Raw genomic sequence first — 20,984 nt, 5'->3', positions numbered from 1 at the left:
ATAAGAGCGACGTCGACCAGGGCCTGACTTATACCAGGTGAGGGTCGTCCCCCGACGGTGCCTGTCTTACCAAAGGGCCGGGTGAGAATCTGGGCCCAGGTGAGAATCTGGGCCCGCTGTCTGGCTGACCTTTGGAGATGTTGAGAAAGGCCTCAAGTCTGGATTTTCATGAAGATTAGGTGGCATTTAATGCAAATTGAAAGGAAGTGAGGATCAAGGCCAGGTTCATTTTACTTCTATCAACACTCCTGAGAGCTGACTACAATGCCAGGCATCATTCCAAATGCTTGACCGATAGGAACGGAACGCCTACAACCCTCATAATGACCCCCTGTGGAAGGCACTGCTTTACACACTGAGGTGAAGGTCGGTCCCTCAAGCTGCGGAACCTTGTAGAAAATGTCATTCTATTGCTTTTCAAACCTATTTACCCACCTGGATTTGGATCCCTCCCCCGACACTTCAGTTGCTTAAATGATATCTGTGTGTGTGTATGTGTGTGTGTTCATGTGTGCGCGCGTGTGTGTATAAATGTACACACACACATATATATTTATACATTGAACACATATATGAAACGTATGCACGCATACACATACATACAACGTACTTAAATGCAATTGCAAAAATCAATCCGATACTCTTAGCATCAATTTTTAAGTTTGAAATCGGAACTACCTACTGCATACTAGCCTAAGATACTGCTCTACCTCTTATTGTTAATTTTATTGTTCTTTTTTTTAGTCTCATTTTTTTTTTGTTTCTATTTCTTGGTAGTTTTATTCTTGGTTATAAATGGAAGGCAGGAAGCAAAGTCTTAAGGGCAACAGACTTTGTACCTAAACAGACTTTCAGTTTGTTTCCTTTCTTGTGAGCTCTGTTGCTTTCTTAAGTAGATCCGCAAGGCCTTAAGTGTTGAATCACCTAAAAAAAACAACAACAACAAAAAACAAAACTGAGCCTCAATGAACTCACACGCTATCGTTTCTTCCCAACAGAGGCTATTGGTATTGCCTTTTGGCTTCAGCTAACACCCAATTACTTTACAAGGATTAATATGATCTAAAATCTACTGCCTCCACTGTAAGTACTCATTGACTAGTGGGCAAGGCATTTATGAAAAAGGAACCAACATTCACAAGAGGGTGAGTTAAGTAGGAGAAGTCAATCAGAAAGTTCCCATCGTACAATGTCTCCTATCTGACTTAAGCAAACAAAAAACCCAGTTAATACAGAATATAGTAACAGGATGTCTTGGGCCTGAATAATGCGAAAGTTCTTTTGGAAAAAATAAAACACTTAAGCGCATGTAGTCTGAATATTTCTCCCAGTCTGTCTTGCCCGTTCATTTTCTGAATGCATCCATTTTTCCTTTGTAATTAGTGCTTTTTTTGGTTCTGTATCCAAAACATTTGCCTACCTCAAGGTTGTCAACATATGCTCTCATGGTTTCATCTAAAAGATTTATGGTTCTAGCTTTTATATTTCGGTTTATGATCCATCCCAAATTCATGTGTAAAGAACGAGGTAGGGGCTAAGGTCCATTTTGTTTCCACTTGAATTTCCACTTTACCCAGATTTATTCATTAAAAAGACGTCCCTTTCGCCCACTGAATTGGCTTGATAATCTAGGTGAAGATCAACCAACAGTCCTTGTGTTTGGTCTATTTCTTGGACTCTTTATTCTGTGTCACTGATCTATCTCTATGCCAAAGACTTTGATTGCTGTGGCTTTACTGCAAGTCTTCAAATTAAGCAGTATTAAGCAGTTTAAGTGCTTCAACTCTGCTCTTCGTTTGAAGACTTTTTTGGCTATTCAAGACCCTTCACGTTTCCATATACATTTTCGAAACAATCTGTTAATTTCTTCTAAAAAAAAAAGATGGCTAGGATTTTGACGGTGATTGCACTGATTCCACGGATCAAGTCAGGGAGAACAGGCATCTCAAAACATCAAATCTTCCAATGCATGAACAAAGCATATATCCCATTTATTTCAGTCTCCTTGAATTCCTCTCAACAATGTTTTACGGTTTTCTGTGTAAAGGTGTTTTGCGTCTTTCATTATATTTATTCCTACCCAGTTTAGGTTTTTGGATGCTATTGTCAATGTTTTCAATTTGAATGTTCCTACCCATGTATGTATACGTACAATATATCTCTCTGACAAAGAATTCCTATCCAGAATATAGAATAAACTCCAATGAGTCAAAACCAAAGACCATTAAGAACAAAAATGGGCAAAAGACTTGAACAGACAGTTCACGAAAGATGTAGGAATGTCCAGTAAGCACACAAAAAGATGCCTAAGATCATTAGTCACCAGGGAAGTGCAATTTAAAACCATACTGAGATGCTCTTTCACCCTCACTGACAATACAGAATGTTAACAAGGATGTTGAGCAACTGGAGTTTCAATATATTGCTGGTGGGAAGTGTAAAGCGATAAACCACTTTGGCAATTAGTCTAGCAGTTAAATATATACCCAACCTGTGACTAAGCAATTCTATTCCTAGACATTTATTTGAGAGAAATTGAAGACTTGTATGAGAATGTCCCTTGTAGCCTATTCACAATGACCAAAAACTTCGATACAACTCAAATGTCCTATCATTGGAGAACACGCGAACAAATCATGGTGTATTCATACATGTATAGGAACAAACTACACTGACAAAGACTCTTTCCTTGACCAAACTCTAGCCAGGTTCCTCGAGCCCTCTTCTCCACTAGGCTTCAACCTTGACTTACTGTATAGAGACTCGAACAAACACTAACGTAGACTTTAACAGCTCAAGGCTCCACCCCTAGGATGATTCCCGTACCCCTTAGTGCCTGCCCGAGAACACTCAAGGCTGCCAAAAGCATCCATTGTTTCTTCTAGCCAACACTGAAAGATCAGGTCCCTGTCTCCCAGTGAGCAAATCCAGGTGGTTTCACATGAACCAATACCTTTCCTGGCTTTTGTAATTTTTTACTTCTGATTTCATTCACCCCCAACTTTCCTCCCTCATTCTCTCTTTAAAATCTCCTCTGTACAAACTGAAGTTGAGTTTCATTCACTCTGGACTCTTTTCCTTATTGGAATAGTTAATTACTGATTAAACTCTGTCCTCACCACGTGAACTAGTATCTAGCTTTATCTTTAAAAAATTTTTTTTAATGTTTATTTATTTTGAGAGACTGTGTGTGCGTGTGGATGCACACTCAAAGGAGGAGCAGGGGGTGGGGAAGACAGAGAGAGAGAGAGAGAGAGAGAGAGAGAGAGAGAGAGAGAGAATCCTAAGCAGGCTCTACACTGTCAATGCAGAGCCAGACATGGGGCTCAATCCCACAAACCGTGAGATCATGCCCTGAGCCGGAATCAAGAGACAGATGCTCAAGTGACCAAGCCACCCAGGCGCCCCTGGCTTTATCTTTGATAACGCAAACAACATGGGTGAATCTCAAGGAACACAGTTGAGTGAAAGAAAACAAAAGAACACATACTGTATGACTCCATTTCCATGACACTCGAAAACAGGCAGATCTAATCTACCACAGATTTCGAAACCAGAAAATGACTGGTGAGGGTAAGGAGACTAATTAGAAACATATAACAAGGGAAGTTTCTAGAGTTTCAGATATATTTTATATCTTGTTTGGGCGGTGGTACACAGATATACCGTTGACTCTTGAACAACACAGGTTGGGGTGTCAACCTCCTGTGCAATCAAAACTTTGAATATAACTTTCGATTCCCCAAAAACTTAACTACAAATTGACTACTGTTGACCAGAAGTCTTAACAGTTGATTAACATGTATTTCGTACGTTAGATTTATTATATATTGTATTCTTTCAATAAAGTAGGCTAAAGAAAATATGAAGAGGGGCACCTGGGTGGCTCAGTTGGTTAAGTGTCTGACTTTAGCTCAGGGCACGATCTCATAGTTCATGGATTCGAGCCCTGCATCGGGCATTCTGCTGTCAGTGCGGAACCCACTTTGGACCTCTTTCTCCCTGTCTCTGCCTCTCCCTTGCTCGTGCATGCTCTCTCTCTCTCTCTCTCAAAAATAAATAAGCATTAAAAAAAAGAGAAAATATTAAGAAAATCATAAAGAAAATACGTTTAGAGTACTGTACTGCATTTATTGAAAAAGTCACATATAAGTGCAGTTCAAACCCATGTTGTTCAAGAGTCAACCATATACACTTGTTAAGGCTCATCAAACTGAACACTGAAGACCTGAGCATTTTATTTTATAAATCATGACCCTCCCACCCCTGCTCTCCCACCTCCATTTTCTTCCTTCCCCTCTCCCTCTGTCTCTTAAGAATACCTGGGGAAATTCTGAAGAACAAGAAAGATGAGCGATATAGCTGACCCTCCCAGTGCCCCATTCAATATCCACTTACCCCTTCCTCCTTACCCCCATTTTGTTTGAGGTATCAATCTGCCCCCTGAGAAATTCTCCCCTCCCATACTTTCTTGCAGCTAGGGGTGAGGTCACCTGCCCAATTCTGGCCAATGAGAAGTATGTAGAAGTCTACAGGGTGGGACTCCCTGAAAATCTATTGCTTTCACAGACTCAAACACACGCTTTGGTTAGTATCGCTTTCTTTTCTTTCTTCCTGGAGTGCAGCTGCTCAGATGAACTAAGGAGATTGTGCTAGTCCTTGATACAACCCTGTTTTACCCCAAGCTAGAGGAGCTCTTGGCAAGTCACGACTAACACTTCGCAAGTCAAAATGTTTAGGCATCGAAATGAAAAAAGCAATTCCGACTGGAAGTCAAGGATGATCTACGCATTGCTGTGCTAAAGTATACGTAAGAATTTAGTATGGAAGTGATATTTCAAATCAATGGAGGATACAGACCATCAACGGACAGCGTAGGAACAAAAACCGCTAACTTATAACATACAAAATTATAAAGATAGATGAATGCTCTAAGCAATAGAAGCCAAAACCGTAAAAGTGCTGAAAGAAAAGGCAGTGATTGAAAATGGTCGCATAAAACGTTACCCAAAAGCCCCAAGCCATAAAGTTAGACTGTCAGATTTGGCACCATAAAGATTCAGAATTTCTGCATCATGAAATGTATGGTACAAGCTAAACTTAAAGACAAGCAACAGTTTGAGAGAAAATAATGGAACACATACGTAGGCAAAGGACTACTACCATACATATGACAAGTTCTTACAGACCAATAAAAACATAAATGAAACAAAACCCCAAAAACCCAGTTAGGAAAATGATAAGGAGAAAGGCGTCATGTAAAAAAATATCAGAGATAGTGAAGAACTAAAAATGCTCAGTCTTAGGACGCCAGGGTGGCTCGGGCAGTTGAACGTCTGGCTTCAGCTCAGGTCATGATCTCACAGTTTGTGAGTTCGAGCCCCGCGTCAGGCTCTGTGCTAATAGCACAGGGCCTGCTTCGGATCCTCTCTCTCCCTCTCTCTGCCCCTTCCCCGCTTGCTCTCTCTCTCTCTCTCTCTCTCTCTCTCTCTCTCAAAAATAAACATAATTTTTTTTAATAAAAATAGTCTTACTAGTGAGTATAATAAAAAAGTTTTTTAAATAAAATAAAAATTTTTAAGAGGTATTATCCACCTGCCAGCTGACAAACAATTTAAGAGACTGAGAATATTCTGTGTTTAGCATCTCTCTTACCATGAGAACAGAAACGGACACAACCTCTTTCGAGGACCACTTTGCAAAGGCTTCTCCCCTGAAATCCATCTCACTGGAAAACTGAAACGCACATGCAAAGATGTTTATCGCAACCCCATTTTAATAGCAAAATCATAGCTACCCAAATAATGAACAGAAGAACAGTCACATAAACTAAAACCACATTGTGGAATACTGTTCAGCCATTATGACAACAACAAAAAAAGGAGACAAAAAATTATATGTACGGTATATTCAAATTAGACTAATGAGTTGGGGAAGAGTATTCACTTTGGCCCTTTAACAAATTAACCATTAAGGGGCACCTGGCTGGCTCAAAGAGTATGTGATGCTTGATCTCAGGGTTGTGAGTTTGAGCTCCACGTTGGGTGTAGAGACTACCTAAAAACAAAATCTTGCGGGTGGGGGTAGGGGAATCTGGGTGGCTCAGTCAGTTAAGCATCCGACTCTTGGTATCAGCTCAGCTCATGATCTCACATTTTGTGAGATCAAGCTCCACATCAGGCTCTGCACTGACAGAGTGGAGCCTGCTTGGGATTCTTTCTTTCGCTCTCTCTCTCTCTCTCTCTGCCACCCTCCTCAACCCCGCGTGCGCTCTCTCTCAAAATAAATAAGCATTAAAAAATAACAAAAAATAAATAAATAAAATCTTAGGGGCACATGAGTGGCTCCGTTGGTTAAGCGCCTGGCTCTTGATTTTGGCTCAGGTCACGATCTCATGGTTTGTGGGACCGAGCCCCACACTGGGCTCCACGTAGATGGCATGGAGCCTCTCTCACCCTCTCTCTCTCTGCTCCTCCACCTTCCCCCTCAAAAATAAATAAACAAAACATCAATAATAAGAATGTTTAAAAAATTAAAAAATCTTAAAAACATAATCATTAAAAAAATTAGTATTCTAGATTTGAAACCATTGTTTTTCATAGATATTTTCCAAAATTTAGTTTGTTGCTTTTTTGAAAACATGAGGAGGGTTGCAGAAAATCCACGATTTACGGGACCTTCGTGATGGGCAAGTTGGGCAGCTAATTTATCCTCACCAGAATATTCTAATTCTAAAGTGACACATCTTCTCTGAGGATGGAAAGCAGCAGCGCCCACCTTCAAATATTCAGATCAATCTCTCAAGCCCTGCTCTCTGGGCACGGCTGCAAAGATGCAATCCGTGTGCTGGAAAGGCCTGGGCCCTTGGGAAAATGCCGCCTCTCCAGGGAGGTGATCCTGTGACCCACCTGCACCTCAAGGGGGACATTTTTGGATTCGGTGGAAATCAGATTGACTTCTGTAATTTTTACAACAGGATTTCAGTCTTACAGCCCCGGGCCTGGCTTCTAAAACAGACAGACCACTCAAATCCAGTGAAACAGAACAGCAGAATGTGGAGACCTCATCGGGAAGTGCAACCCTGAGCATCGGCATTCAGTTCCTCGTCACTTGGCCGCCTGAGAAATGGGTCTAGCAGGCACGTGGCTAAGGCAGACACGGTCATTCCCCACACCTTTCTTCTCGCGGGGGGGAGACAAACGTTCAACACTACGCCTGCCTACGCCGCAGCTGACTGACCGCCGCCAAGGACACGCACAGAGAACACGGGAGGGGCTGGGCCTGGTCTGCAGGTGTCAGGGGCCTCCTGGTGGGAGCCGCATCTGAGATGAGCCAGAGGGCTTGGCTTCTTCTTTCACTCACTGGCCTCACCCACATCCAATCTGTCAACACATCCCATCACCTCCTCCTTCAAAACGTACCCAGAATCTGGTCGATTCTCAGCCCTTCCGGTGCTACCATCCTGACCCAAGACATCAGCGCCTCTGTCTTGGAATATTCCATCAGCCTATTAACTGATCTCCCTGCTTCCGTCCTTGCTCCCTACAGGCTGCTCTCAACAGAGAAGCCAGAGTGATCCCATTAAAACCCAAGTCAGGTCACCTCGTTCTTCGGGTCAAAATTCTCCATTGGACACCACCACAAGTCCCTAAGGCCCCTTCAGCCCACCTCCTTCTCCCTCATGCTGGCCTGGTCCTTCCTGGAACAAGTCAGGCCTGCTCCCTCCATGGGCCTTCCTACCCTCCCTGCTCTCTGCCTGGGACACCGTTTCCAGAGACATCCACAGGGCTCCCTCCCTCACCTCCTACAAGCCTGTCCCCACCATTGTCCTTCTCGGGGGGCCATCTCAGGGGAAACTCTAAGCTCTACTCAGAGATACCAGCCTAGAGGGGCATCTAAAGGACAGAAAAAAAAAAAAAAAAACCCCAAAACCCCTCAGGTCCTAAGGAAAAACACCCTGAGGACATAGCAGAAATAACTGACCAAGCAAGGTGGAAAGCAGAGATCAGGGTCGAGAGGGGCCGCGCTGCTCACGCATGAGGTGGTGCGGCACCAGGGCGGAAACACAGGGTGCCACCGCGGCGATGGTGACAGACATGGATGAGAAGAGGTGATCCCTACAGACGAGGCGTTCCAGAAAATGAGTGCCCTGTGCGTAGCCTGGGTCCTCCACACGCAGAGTGAAGCCGACTGGGCTGATGGCAAGAAGATCGAGACAGACAGGAGGACTGTGGGCCGGGCACCCAAGACGTCCACGAATCAGGTGAATAACCCGGAGAAAACAGTAATGAGGAGGAAGAGAGGATGCTCCGCCTGGGGACCATGGATCTCAAGGAAACGGGGGGTTGGGGGGGTCAGAGAACAAGGACACTAATCTTGCACCCCTGATCCTGAAATCTCATACCCTGGGGTATGAGAAAACAGAGGCACCATCTGAGAGGACTTCAAAAAAGGATATCCCCGGGGAAGGACCAGGGTCAAAGCAAAGAGAGGGAAGAGATGGCTAAGGAGAGGCTGAGGAAGGAGACGAGGCTGGCGATTAAGGAGTGGGAATTTCCCAGGACACAGGGAGGGTCTGGGGAGAGGGGGTCAGGGGTAAACAACAGAGGGAACTGCCTTGGGCGGGCAGCACAGGACGGAGAAGACAAGGAGAGGGGAGATGGGTAGTGGCGAGAGTTAGCGATCACAGTAAGTGCTGGGAAAATACCTGCGGAATCCCACGGAATTTTTAAGCATAAGCCCAGAATGTCCGCTCAGAAGAGTTCTCGCTGTAGGACCGCAGGACTGAGAGCACAGGCCCATGCTGATGGTCACGGCACTGACGATGACGACTGGGACAGTGCTGATAATAACCACCAGTCTTCGACACCTGCCGTGTGCCAGGCACTGTGGGGAGCGCGCCACATTTAATCCTGCCGACAGCCGTCTGACACCGTTCACGTCACTACTATCCCCAGGAGGGCTCTGAAAGGAAGGAGGGAACAACCTGCAAGAGAAGTAACAGAACCGCACGAGTCCTGGGAAGCTAACTGGCTCCTGTGTTAAATTAGGGCTTTTATGGCCTTAACCTAAGGCGGGGGGAACCAGCCTGATCCACAGGTATGACATATTCAGTAACTTCAACCAAACAGTGTTTGCAATGGAGGGAAATCAAAACCAGTAGTAACAATTTATTGAAGGCTTCACGCTGTGCCAGATCCTGTGCTAACTGCCACGTGTCTGTGATCTCATTGAATCCTTACATCCCGAAGGTGGGTTACCATTGTTATCCCCCCACTTCAAAACTCAGACGACAGACAGCCCACGGTTCATGCAAGGAATCCCTATTTAATAACGTGATCTTTTGACAAGATTGAAGGGTTTAACACATTACGGTGAAGATATCACAGAACTTGAAGGAGAGAGACCTACAACATGTCTTAAAACACTAACTTACGGATTCTCACAATCTTTTTGCATGTTTTTTTCAGATGAGGGAAAGGCCAGTGCAAAAGAAGCTTCAATGAAATGCACCCAGATGGCAAACACGCCCAGTCTTTATAGCCCAGGACCTATCCCAGCAGATTCTGATTCCGTGAGTCTAGAGTAGGACGTGAGCATCTGTGGTTTCTTCCTTTCTTTCTTTCTTAATTTTTTTTTAAACATTTATTTATTTTTTGAGAGAAAGAGACACAGCATGAGCAGGAGAGGGGCAGAAAGAGAGGGAGTCACAGCATCAGCAGCAGAGCCCGATCAAGAAACTTGATGCAGAATGGTTTAGTGGCAGAGCTGGGATCAGCTTGACAGAGCCCGGCCCCAAGGTCCATGTTTTAAATCACTACGCTTAGTCTCCAAGAACCTACAAAAAGTGCGAGCCTTAACCCAAAACCTTGGCATTCCCCACCTCCATTCCCTAGTGGCCCCAGCTTCAAGGGCATTCTATTCATTCCTTTAACAGTTCGCACTCCCCTGCTCTGCCCCAACACCCTCCTATATCCCCGTTTTGCATTCAGCCTTGTGATCTCAGCTTCAACATTATTGCCTCAATGACAAACTCGAATGGCATGCCGTATTTCTCAGCACTCAACACAAAACCGTAATTATGGATTTCACAGGGAATTATTTGCTTCCTGACTTTTCCCACGAGGTGGATGGTGCTGCCCTCAGACGCCACGTCAGTCCTATTCATCATGTGTTCCCAAAAACTGAATACCCACCAACCATTCAAAAAAGAAGGCTTTGGCACAACGGATACGCTCAATAATTTCTGTGTCACGAATGAATAAAGTACACTCGAGCCTCGTGCTTCCAGGTGTGTGATACATGTCTGTGTTCAGGATACTGCCCTCACTACACCCCAAGTATGTAGACCCCTGTGGCATACTTGCTCAGGCCTTGGAGGAGGAGAAAGAGGAGGAGCCGCCGCCGCCGCCGCTGTCGCCGACGCCGCCGCCGCCTCGGCTGGAAGCGACGTACCTCCGCTAGGCCGTCCCCCGCGTCGGCGAGGGCGATGTTCTGGCCCGGGAGGGGGAAGAGGAGGTTCCGTCGCCTTCGCTGCCGCCGCCGCCGCCGTCGCCGCCGCCAACGCTGTCTCCGCCGGCAAGCGATGTATCTGCGCCAGGCCGTCCCCCGACCTCCCCGGCCCGAGCCCCGCGGGCCGCTGCTGCCGCCGCCAAGAAGAACCACTTCAACCGCGGCCCCCCGGCGGAGAGGGAGGGGCTCCGGCCCCGGAGCAGCAGCCATCGCCGCCGCTGCTGCCGCTTCGGCCCGGAAGCGATGTAGTCCCGCCAGGCTGTCCCCGGAGCTGCACAGCACGAGACCCGCGAGCCGCAGCTGGCGCGGCCGCCGTGAAGAGGCAGTTAAACCGCAGGAAACAGCTGGTCAACCAGACAGTGGGCAGGTGAGTGAGCCGTGCCGGGCGGGAGCGCGCGGGCCGGAGACCTGGGGTCGGGAATGGGAATGGGCGCGGGCCGGCCGCCCCGCGGGGCCCCGCGCTCCGGCCCGGCCGCCCGCCCGCTCCGCGCCGGGTCCCCTGCGGGCCAGGGACGAGGGCTGCGCCACATCGCGGCTTGGCGCCCAACTCGGGCCGCCGCCCGAGCCCCCCGGGAACAGCGGGGAGGGCCGGCCTCCCGGGACGCCCCCAGCGCGGGTCCCCGCCGCCCATTGTCCCGGCCCCGCTGAGCATCGTCCTCTGGGGTCTGGACCCAAGCTTTCCCCGGGCCTCCCCCCCTCTCCCGGGGCTTTGCCTTGAGCGAAAATTCGGGTAAGCGGCGTGCCTGAGGCAGGGCGGGCGCGGTGCTCTGGGGGGCGGCATTCTCAGCCTTTCCGGGTCGCCCGGCCGTTGCCGACCGGCCGTCCACCTCCAAGTGCCTAATAGCAGTAAATAAGGGGCGATCAGAGCCCATCGGAGCCGCTTAGGGAGACTCAGGACTCCCTTGGAGGCACTTTGGAGGGTGTGCCGTCTCCCAACCGTGGCCCCTGTGGACCGGACTGCTCAAGTTCTTGACCTGTAGACATTTGGAACCGGGAGGAAAGAATTGTGGAAACGCCTTGGGCAAATGGAAAAACAAAAAGAGGGGGGGCTTTCAAAACAGCTTTTCTCACTTTGGATTGGGGAGCAAATCCTTCTCCAGGTTTGTCTGGTATCGCTTTAATGCTTGACAGGAAACGATCGACGATGAAATGACAGAAGAGACCGGAGTTTGTAGTGGTTTTGAGAGCCTCTGGAGGTTGATTATCGTGTGCTGTGTTCTCTGGGGTAAATCTTTCAAGGTCTTTCAGGGCAGTGAGCTGTCCTGTCCCTGCTGACTGTTTATTCCGAGAAGGGGTACGAAAGCGTGACTTTTTCATCGCTTTTTCTTCTTCCTTGTTTTCAAGAGTTGAGTAAAAGGGGGCGTTTGGTTTGTCCAGAGCACGTGGGGATGCTTCTTTTCTGTGTGTGTCTGAAAATACTTTTACTTCCCCTTGAGCTTTCTATATTTGCTTTTTACACTTGCGTCCCACCCCCCCAACGTTTTGCTTAGTTTTGTTCAATTTCGTTGCTACCCCCACCCTATTATCTCCGTGTGCACTTATCCTGTTTCCAGAGTGGATCCCTATCCCTACAGCCTAGCAGTGCCTACCTTCCTGTCATTTGTAGGAAAATGATAGGAATAGGGAGTGCCAAGGGGAAGGCAGACGGAATAGTCGTGGGGCCCAAAGCTTCAAGCAGGCATCTGTGAATGAGTTACAAGATCACTCCTTAGGAGTTTTCTGCCCCCCACCCCCCCGGATTCTCAGTAACATGCATTGTGAAATCAGTATTTAGTGACTCTCAAGACACGTGTCACATTGTCGTTCTGGCCAGTTTGTACATCTCATGAGGAAAGGGGTGTTTGCTCTTTTGCACAAAGTTCTGAGACTTTTCAAGCTATCAAGCCACTCAGGGTCTCTTTGGCTCCGGCTTCCTCTGTGTAGCAGGTTCTCCCTTCACGCTGCCGAATTACAGCCATATGTGCCTCCTTTCGGTTGCCAGAGGCCGCCGAGCCTTCTTCCCTGTTAGCCTCTACCTGGAATTCTCCAAAGCTCCTTTCACCTCACCTGCCCTAGACCTGCCTCCTACTCATTCTTTAGGTGTCCAGGTAAAGGTCACTGCCTCTAAAAGACCTTCTGTGATGCTCCAACGTGTTGGGAGTCCCTCTCCTGGCCACTTACATACGTCCGCATAGCACCTGTTTTTCTATAATGCAACGCCTGTTTAGTTGTTAGTATTCTCCATTAGACTGAACGCCTTGAGAGTCCTTGCCGTCTTTCTGTTTCCTTGGCCAGCTCTGCTGTGGCTCCTGTCATATGGTCGATTCTCCATAAACATTTGTCAATATAGCACACATCTAGATCTCACCAGCTCGCTCCGGTGGTGTGAGCCCAAGAAGGGAAAATGAAAGCTGGATAGAGTAAATGGTGATTCGTGCTAGCATTGTAATTCTGGCCCAGACCCTTGACTATGTTTGAAAATCTTTATTGCCAGATGCCAGTGGAAGCAGCAGCTGTTACAGAGGTGTTAGGGGTGTGGCAATTTCTGCTCCCAAATCCAAAACTGTTTACTGGGGAAGCTTTGGCTTTACTGCTGTTGAGTCCCTGGATAAGTTTGTATTTTTTCCATGTCAAGAATTACGAAGGACTCGGGAGGAAAAATGGAGGCAAGAGAGAGCCTAGAATTGTAATTGTGTGTTATTGGCGTAGGCATCAGGATTGGGATTTGGGGGGGGTATTTGGGTCACGAGGAAAGCTAGAAAGCAGAGAAGTTACCTCCCCCCCGTCCCCCCGCCCCCCCGCCGCAGCCAGGAGTGATATTCTGTGTGTGAGTGGCTCGCCTGTTGTGTCTGTTACAGATGTATAGAGTTCTGAGTGGTGTCCCGCGAGGAAGTATTCTCTTCCCAACAATGAGGATCTCATGAGTCACCCCACAGTGAGGTTCTGTGGGATGGACATGTGGGAGAATTTGTAATGGCTGAAAGAAGTTGAGTTCTCATGATGCAGTTTGTGGACAATGGGTGCATGAGTCTGTTTCGGAGGATGGTTTGTGTATCACAGGCGCAAGGACGATGCAGTGGTCTCTTGAGTGGGGCATCCCAAAGAAGAGAATTAGGATGCTTGATTCATCCGTTCAAGAGACCCTTCTTGAGCCCAAATTATGTGCCGTTGTGGAAAGTAGAAAAGAATCCAAGTGAATACAAACGCGGCTTCTGCCCTGAAGGGGCTCCACAGACTTGTGGAAGAGATAGGCAAGCAAAAATGATTATACACCATGAGGTAAGTCCTTATACAGGGATGGCTGACACACTAAGTGAAACTCTACTCTTACTGGAAGGAGAGAGGTAACACAACACAGCAAAACAAAAACAAAAAAAAAAACAGGAGAAAATATGACCAGAGCCTTTCCCCTCTATCTTTCAACACTTCTTTCAAACTTCTGTTGTATTGAGTGGGTCCCTTTTTTTTTTTTATTAAAAAAAAATTTTTTTTGTAAATATTTATTTTTGAGAGAAAGGGTAGACAGAACATGAGCGGGGTAGAGGCAGAGAGAGAGGGAAACACAGAATCCGAAGCAGGCTCCTGGCTCCGAGCTGTCAGCACAGAGCCTGACGCGGGCCTCAAGCCCACGAACCGAGAGATCCTGACCGGAGCCGAAGTCTGACACTTGACCCAGTGAGCCACCCAGGTGCCCCGTAGGTAGGTCTCTTTTGATTGTCAGTAAACCCACCTCGAGGGGCGACTGGGTGGCTCAGTTGGCTGAGTATCCGGCTCTTGATTTCAGCTCAGGTCATGATCTCACAGTTCCTGGGATCAAGCTCTGTGCCAATGGTGCGGAGCCTGCTTGGGATCTTCTCTGTCTCTGCCCCTTCCCCGCTCTCTGTCTCAATGACGAAAAAAGAAAAAAAACACACAAAACCAAACCAACTGGAATTGTTATAAGCCAAGCTGCGAATTTGATTGGCTCCTATGTGAGGAAAAGAGTCCAAAAGCAATATAGTTGCAGCCAGGGCTGGATCCAGGGGTTCCACTCTTTAGGTAAGCTGTGTCTATAAGCAGGAATCGACCCCCACCCCACCCCTCCACCCCCCGGCTTCCAACATCTTCAGTTCAAGTCCCAGAGGGACAAAGAATACCTTTCACTGTGGCCAGAGCCCCAGGATTGACTCTGAAGGTATCTGATGGGGTCAGTGGCCTTTGCCTGGACAGGGAAATGGAGTCAGCCCCACCCAAGCCACAGGGGCCTAGAATGGGAGAGTGCTGAGCCCCCTCCCCCGCAAGATACCCAGGGTGTTCTTCCCAGCAGGAGGCAGGAAGTGTGGTCTTTTCTAGTCCTGCTAAAAGGAAAGAAAGAGCTTTTTGGAAATCCGTGGCGCAGAGAATCCAGTAGCTGCGGATGGCAGTTGGCGTGGAGGGTGTGGAGGAAGGGGTGCACCAAGGTGAGGAACCTGAGCGTTTGGTTGTGAGGTCGATGAGTCCAGGAGGACAGCAATCTGGGGGCCTCATAGCAGACTTGACTACGCGGGTGAGGCTCTGGGAGGGAGTGTCTCTTTGGGTGTCGGTTTCTGCCAAGATGGAAGCTCTCCCTGGAGGCCTGAATGTTCTCCTGGATAGTAGCCTTTAGGTAGGTCAGGGTTGCAAACTCCAAGCCTCAGGGGGCCAGGCTATAGACCAGCTTAGGTCATGATCTCATGGTTCTTGAGTTCGAGCCCTGCGTTGGGCTCTGCACAGACAATGCTAAGCCTGCTTGGGATTCTCTCTCTCTGCATTCCCCCCACTCACGCACTCTCACTCTCAAAATAAATTAATAAACCTAACCCCCCACCAAAAAAAAATTGCATTTGCAACGGCATCAAAAAATAAAATACTAATTACATTTAACTAAAAAAGAGATTCAAAACTTGTACACTAAAACTATAAAACATTATTGAAAGAAATTAAACAAGATTTAAATAAACAGACTCGTGGATTGGAAGACAATGTTGTTAAGATGGCAGCACTTCTCCAGTTGATCTACAGATTCAGTGAAATCTTTATCAAAACCACAGCTGGCTTCTTTGCAGAAACTGACAAGCTGATGCTAAAATTCATATGGGAATTTATGGAACCCAAAATAGCCAAAGCACATCTTTAAAGAGAAGGACAAAGTTGGAGAACTCACCCTTCCTGACTTAAAAACTTATTAGAAAGCTACAGTAATCGAGATAGTGTAGTATTAGTGTAAGGAAAGACATATTGATTAATGGATAGAATTGAAAATCTAGAAATGTACCATCATATTTATAGCCAATTGATTTTCAACAAAGGCATCGAGACAACCCAATGGGAGAAAGAACAGTCTTTTCAACAGTGTGGGGACAGCTGGATATTGCACGCAAAAGAATGAAGTTGAACTTCTACCTCACACCCTATGTAAAAATTAACTCAAAATGGATCAAAGACCTAAATGTTAAGTGCTAAAACTATTAAATTCTTAGAAGAAAACATAGATGTCCATCTTTGTGGCCTTGACACCAAAAACACAGCAGAAGGAAAAAAGCAGGTAATTGACATTATCACAATTTAAAAATGTTGTGCTTTGGGGTGCCTGGCTGGCTCAGTCAGTCAAGCATTTCTTGATTTCGGTTCAGGTCATGATCCCACAGTTCGTGAGATCAAGCCCCACGTCAGGCTCTATGCTGACGGCATGGAGCCTGCTTGGGATTCTCTCCCTCTGTCTCTGCTCCTGCCCCCACTCATGCACTCTCTCTCTCTCTCTCTCTCTCTCAAAATAAGTAAACATTAAACAATGTTTGTGCTTTAAAGGACATAGTTGAAAAGTGAAAAGACAACCCATAGAATGGGAGATAATTTTTGGAAATCATATTTCTGACAAGAAACTTGTACTAATATAGATACAGAACTCTTACAACTCAAAAATGCAAAAACAAATAACTCAATTTAAGAATGGGCAAAAGGGGGGCGCCTGGGTGGCGCAGTCGGTTAAGCGTCCGACTTCAGCCAGGTCACGATCTCGCGGTCCGTGAGTTCGAGCCCCGCGTCAGGCTCTGGGCTGATGGCTCGGAGCCTGGAGCCTGTTTCCGATTCTGTGTCACCCTCTATCTCTGCCCCTCCCCCGTTCATGCTCTGTCTCTCTCTGTCCCAAAAAAATAAATAAAAAACGTTGAAAAAAAAAAAAAATTAAAAAAAAAAAAAAAAAAAAGAATGGGCAAAAGGGATGCCTGGGTGGCTCAGTCAGTTAAACGTCCAACTTTGGCTCAGGTCGTGATTTCACAGTTTGTGGGCTCAAACCCCACATCTGTCTCTGTGCTAACAGCTCAAAGCCTGGACCCTCCTTTAGCTTCTGTGTCTCTCTCTATCTCTGCCCCTCCCTCCCTCTCTCTCTCTCTCTCTGTCTCTGACTCTCAAAAATAAATAAAAGATTTTTTAAAAAATTTAAAAAGTGGGCAAACAACTCAGTCTAAGAAGATACACCCATGGCCAATAAACATGTGAAAAGATGTCAACATTGTTAGTCATCAGGGAAATGCAAATCCAACCCTCAACAGTATACCACTTTAAGCTTACTAGAATGGTTAAAGTAAAAAAGACAGATGATGACAAGCATTGGAGAGGATAGGAGAAATAGGAATGTGATCCGCTGTTGGTAGAAATGTAAAAGGGTGCAGCCACTTCGGAAAACAGCCTGGAAGTTCCTCAAAAAGTTAAACATCCAGTAATTTCACTCACAGGTATGTACCCCCAAAGAATCAAAAACACGTGTCCAAACAAAAACTTGTACGTGAATATTTGTAGCAGCATTATTCATCATATGAAAAAGGAAAAAAATGCAATGTCCGGTGAACGGATGAAGAGATGTGGTATACTCACATAAGGGAATAACTGGGAGTAAGAGAAAGGAAGTCCCGATGTGTGCTACAACATGGAGGAACTGTGAGAACACGCTGAGTGGAAGAAGCTCATCTCGAAAGACCACCTAATGTAGGTATCATTCCACTTATATGAAATGTCCAGAATAGGTGTAAATCCCTGGAAACAGAAAATAGATTAGTGGTTGCCTAGGGCTGTGGGCAGAAGTGGGATGGAGGAGGGGCAGGAGGGGTTGGGGGAGGTTGGGATGAAATGAGGAGTACTCCTAAGAGGATATAGAGTTTCTTGTTGGAGTGATGAAAATATCCTAAAATAGATTGTGGTGATGGTTGCTCAACTCTGCAAATATACTAAAAACTATGTACATTTTAATTTGGTAAATTATATGGTACGTGAGTTATAGTTGCAATAAAGCTGTTGTGAAAATAACAGTGGTGAATCACTGATACCAGTGAAAATTAGAGTTGGCTAAGTAATTGTTAGTGTGGTTGTTGCACCTGTAATTGAGAAAAATACGTTTTGGGAAAAAATAGATTCTTTGTGCAACGATTATCAACATTTTGACAACCTTACTTTGTCTCCTAGCATATATTTGAACACCTTTGATAATCTGGGACCGTATAAATTCTTTTACATATTTAGAATACCTATTTAGCATTCTTTTCAGCTGTCCACAGATGAGTAGGAAAAACGCACTCTTCTTGTGACTTTCTCCTTTACTCTCACACAACTACCACACTCACAACACTTCTAACACCAGATGTGTTGTGTTCCCCTCCCGCCCCCTGATACCAAGCAATTCTCCATGATACCGGCTGGGTATCTTACAATTCAATTCAATTCTGACCCTAACAGGAGTAGCACAGAACCCATAGGTTAAGGGCCCAGTCCCACGAGACTGCCCCCCACTTCAGATGCCATTTACAAGTGGTAGGTCCTCAGATTACCCACAATTTCTCTTGACCTGGTTGTTAGTCAGAGGTTCCCATGACCACCACCACCCCCATTTTGAATTCAGTTACTTGCTAGAACAGCTCATAGGACTAAGAGCAACACTTATTTACATTTACAAAGATCATGTGTGATAGAGCATACAGATGACTATCCAGATGAAGAGATACATAGGGCAAGTTCTGGGTGGGTTCACCAACCCTGTTCACCAACATGGAAGTTCTCCAAACCCTGTGCTATTGGATTTTTATGGAGACTTCATCACGTTGGCATGAACAACTATTGACTCGTTTTCATCCCTCTTTCCTCTGTGGAGAACGGTCGGAGGGGCGAGGCACAGAGAGAGGTGGTAGGGCTGAAAATCCCAAGCTTCTAATCACAGTCTTTCTAGTAACCAGCCCCCATCCAGGGGCCACCCATTAGCCCATCCAGAGTTCTCATTAGAACAAAAGGCACTGCTATCACCCAGGAAGTTCCGGGGAATTTAGGAACTGTGTCAGGGACTGGGATCAAATATCAAATATTGGAACAAAAGAAGCTCTTAGTGCTCTGATCAGTTAGGAAATTACAAGGCTTTTGGAAGTTCTGTGCAGGAACTGGGGGCAGAGACCAATGAACATATTTTCTATACTTTCATAACAATACTTCTAATGGATTATTACTCACTGAAGATGGGAATTGTCTTGTTTACATGCTGAATTCTTTTATGACTCAGAAATGTTTTCAGATGCAAGTAACAAGAAACCCAACCACAGTGGTGTATACAAACACGAGGCTACTTTTTTCTTCATATGAGAAATCTGTGAGTAGGCAGCTGCTGACATTGGTTCAGATGCTCAACAATGTCAAGGCAAATGTTTCTGGCATTCTCTTGGCCTTTCTCAACATTAGCACTCAAGACAGGAAGAAGGAGGAAGAAGACCAGGCAGCACCAACATCAGAAAAACAGAAGCTTAAAAAAGAAAAAAGAAAAAAAAAAAAAAGCTTTCCTAGGAACCTCACCAACTTCCACTTACATCTGGGTCACATGGCCTCCTCTGGCTGGAAAGTGGATGATAAAAGGAGGGTCAGGGATGAGAAGGGGAGGCAGGACATCAACTGACAATATCTGCTAGGATTCCAAAGTCTATGACAAATGTTGGTATATAGTAGGAGGTGTCTCCACAGTCCTTCATAAGTATCTGTTGAATGCATATGATAGAATGTTTATTCACAGATACTCAGTCCTCCTCCCTTGGGAGGTTGAGACATCCATGCTGTGTGGAACCTTGGCATCTAAACTTCCTTCAGCCAATGAAATGAACACAGAAGTGGCTTTAAGAGCCAGGTTCTCTTTTCTTTGCCCCTGTGATCATGGAAGCAGGTGTCAAAGTGGAGCCTGTATCCGCTCCAGTCCTTAAATGGATACGATGAGAAGAACACCCAGCTTACCCATGTTAGTGAAGGCACTGAGAATATTTAGTTGTTATTGCAGCCTAACCTAACCCATCCTGACTGATAACAATGTACGTACCCAGGCAAAGAAATCCGCAACTAATCCCCAAATTAAAATTTTACAAACTATATTTCCTGATCACATTAATAGCAAGACTGTGCCTAAATGAAGATAAATGATAGCCACCTGGAAGTGAAACAAAATAAAAAACAGCTCCTCTGTCAAAGTGGAAATCAATACTGAAAAGACAGACTAGACATTTAAGATGATGAGACCACTGTATAAAAATACATACGGGGATGGGACTAAAGTGATTCTTAGTAAAAATTCATGATCTAAAGCTGATACTGCTAACATAAATCTGCTTAAACGTTGGAAGATTGAGAATAATTGGATGAAGAATTCAAAATAAGCTAGAAAATGAACAGCAGAATAAAAAGTGGAAGAAATTAATAAAGATAAGAGCCTACATTAATCACAGAGCAAAAGGTCTGTGGAATTGATTAATCGAATCAAGGACCAGAACTCTGGAAGGATAAATCAAGTAGACAAGTCTCTGGGAAATAGGATTCTCCTCAAAGCAGGTAGAAAGAGATAGATACTCAATGTAAGGCATGAGAAACAGACAATATAAATTGGTACCATATTTCTGGTGGGCGGATTGACACAACTGTCAAAATGTAAAATGTGCGTACCTTGAAAATTTGATGGATAAATAAGTGTTAGGTTGAACTGACTGAGGTTCTCAAATGTTGAAGTCTCATGGAAAAGTACTACTTTTTTGTAAGAAGGTTGAAACCCCAGACTTGGCGAACAGGGGATAAATGGAACTCCCCTCTCCAAAAGCCTTTGGAGAGGGATGTGTCTCAGTCATTGACCTTGGCCCCATGATTCTATGAATCAGTCCTATACAAAGGACATGGTCCTAGGTAGCCAACTTCCCCTCTTCTCCTTCTGGAAAATTTTCCTGGATTGTTCTGGGCTCTAACAGCCCAAACCATCCCCAGGCTCCCAGAGCATCCCCAGACTCAAGGGGTGTTCACAATGATGCCTTCTCTACTCACTGAACTGTCTTTATCTGATGCCTCCAGGGAAGCTCCTTGAGTCAACTTGTCCCTTCTCATGCTGTGAAGCAGGGCCTTTTTGAACTCAGGTTCACATCCCCTCCTCCTCCTCTTCCATCATGTTGCCCTAGGCTTAAATCAGCACTTTTGGCTGGAAGGCTGGGGCTCATTCT

At 45.8% G+C, this 20,984-nt stretch overlaps 1 protein-coding gene across 6 annotated transcripts; it reads right to left on the bottom strand.

Annotated features, from left to right (window-relative positions):
* Positions 1–213: 213 nt before the first annotated feature.
* LOC122234645 lies at positions 214–10,738 on the bottom strand. Of its 6 annotated transcripts, XM_042971892.1 has the most exons (4): positions 10,456–10,738; positions 8,708–8,964; positions 5,656–5,736; positions 214–924 (listed from the first exon to the last, which is right to left on the bottom strand). In XM_042971892.1, the coding sequence occupies exons 1-4, from the start codon at positions 10,720–10,722 to the stop codon at positions 921–923; spliced, it is 609 nt and encodes a 202-aa protein (XP_042827826.1). In that variant the 5' UTR covers positions 10,723–10,738; the 3' UTR covers positions 214–920. The 6 variants fall into 6 exon arrangements, 3 of the variants coding, with proteins under 3 accessions (XP_042827826.1, XP_042827828.1, XP_042827829.1); XR_006212518.1 differs by lacking the exon at positions 5,656–5,736 and having other exon boundaries at positions 8,708–8,986; XR_006212517.1 differs by lacking the exon at positions 5,656–5,736 and having other exon boundaries at positions 7,984–8,964.
* Positions 10,739–20,984: the final 10,246 nt, after the last annotated feature.

Source organism: Panthera tigris, chromosome E3 (assembly GCF_018350195.1).
Source record: "Panthera tigris isolate Pti1 chromosome E3, P.tigris_Pti1_mat1.1, whole genome shotgun sequence".
NCBI lineage: Eukaryota > Metazoa > Chordata > Mammalia > Carnivora > Felidae > Panthera > Panthera tigris.
This window is presented reverse-complemented; position numbering and strand designations above follow the sequence as displayed.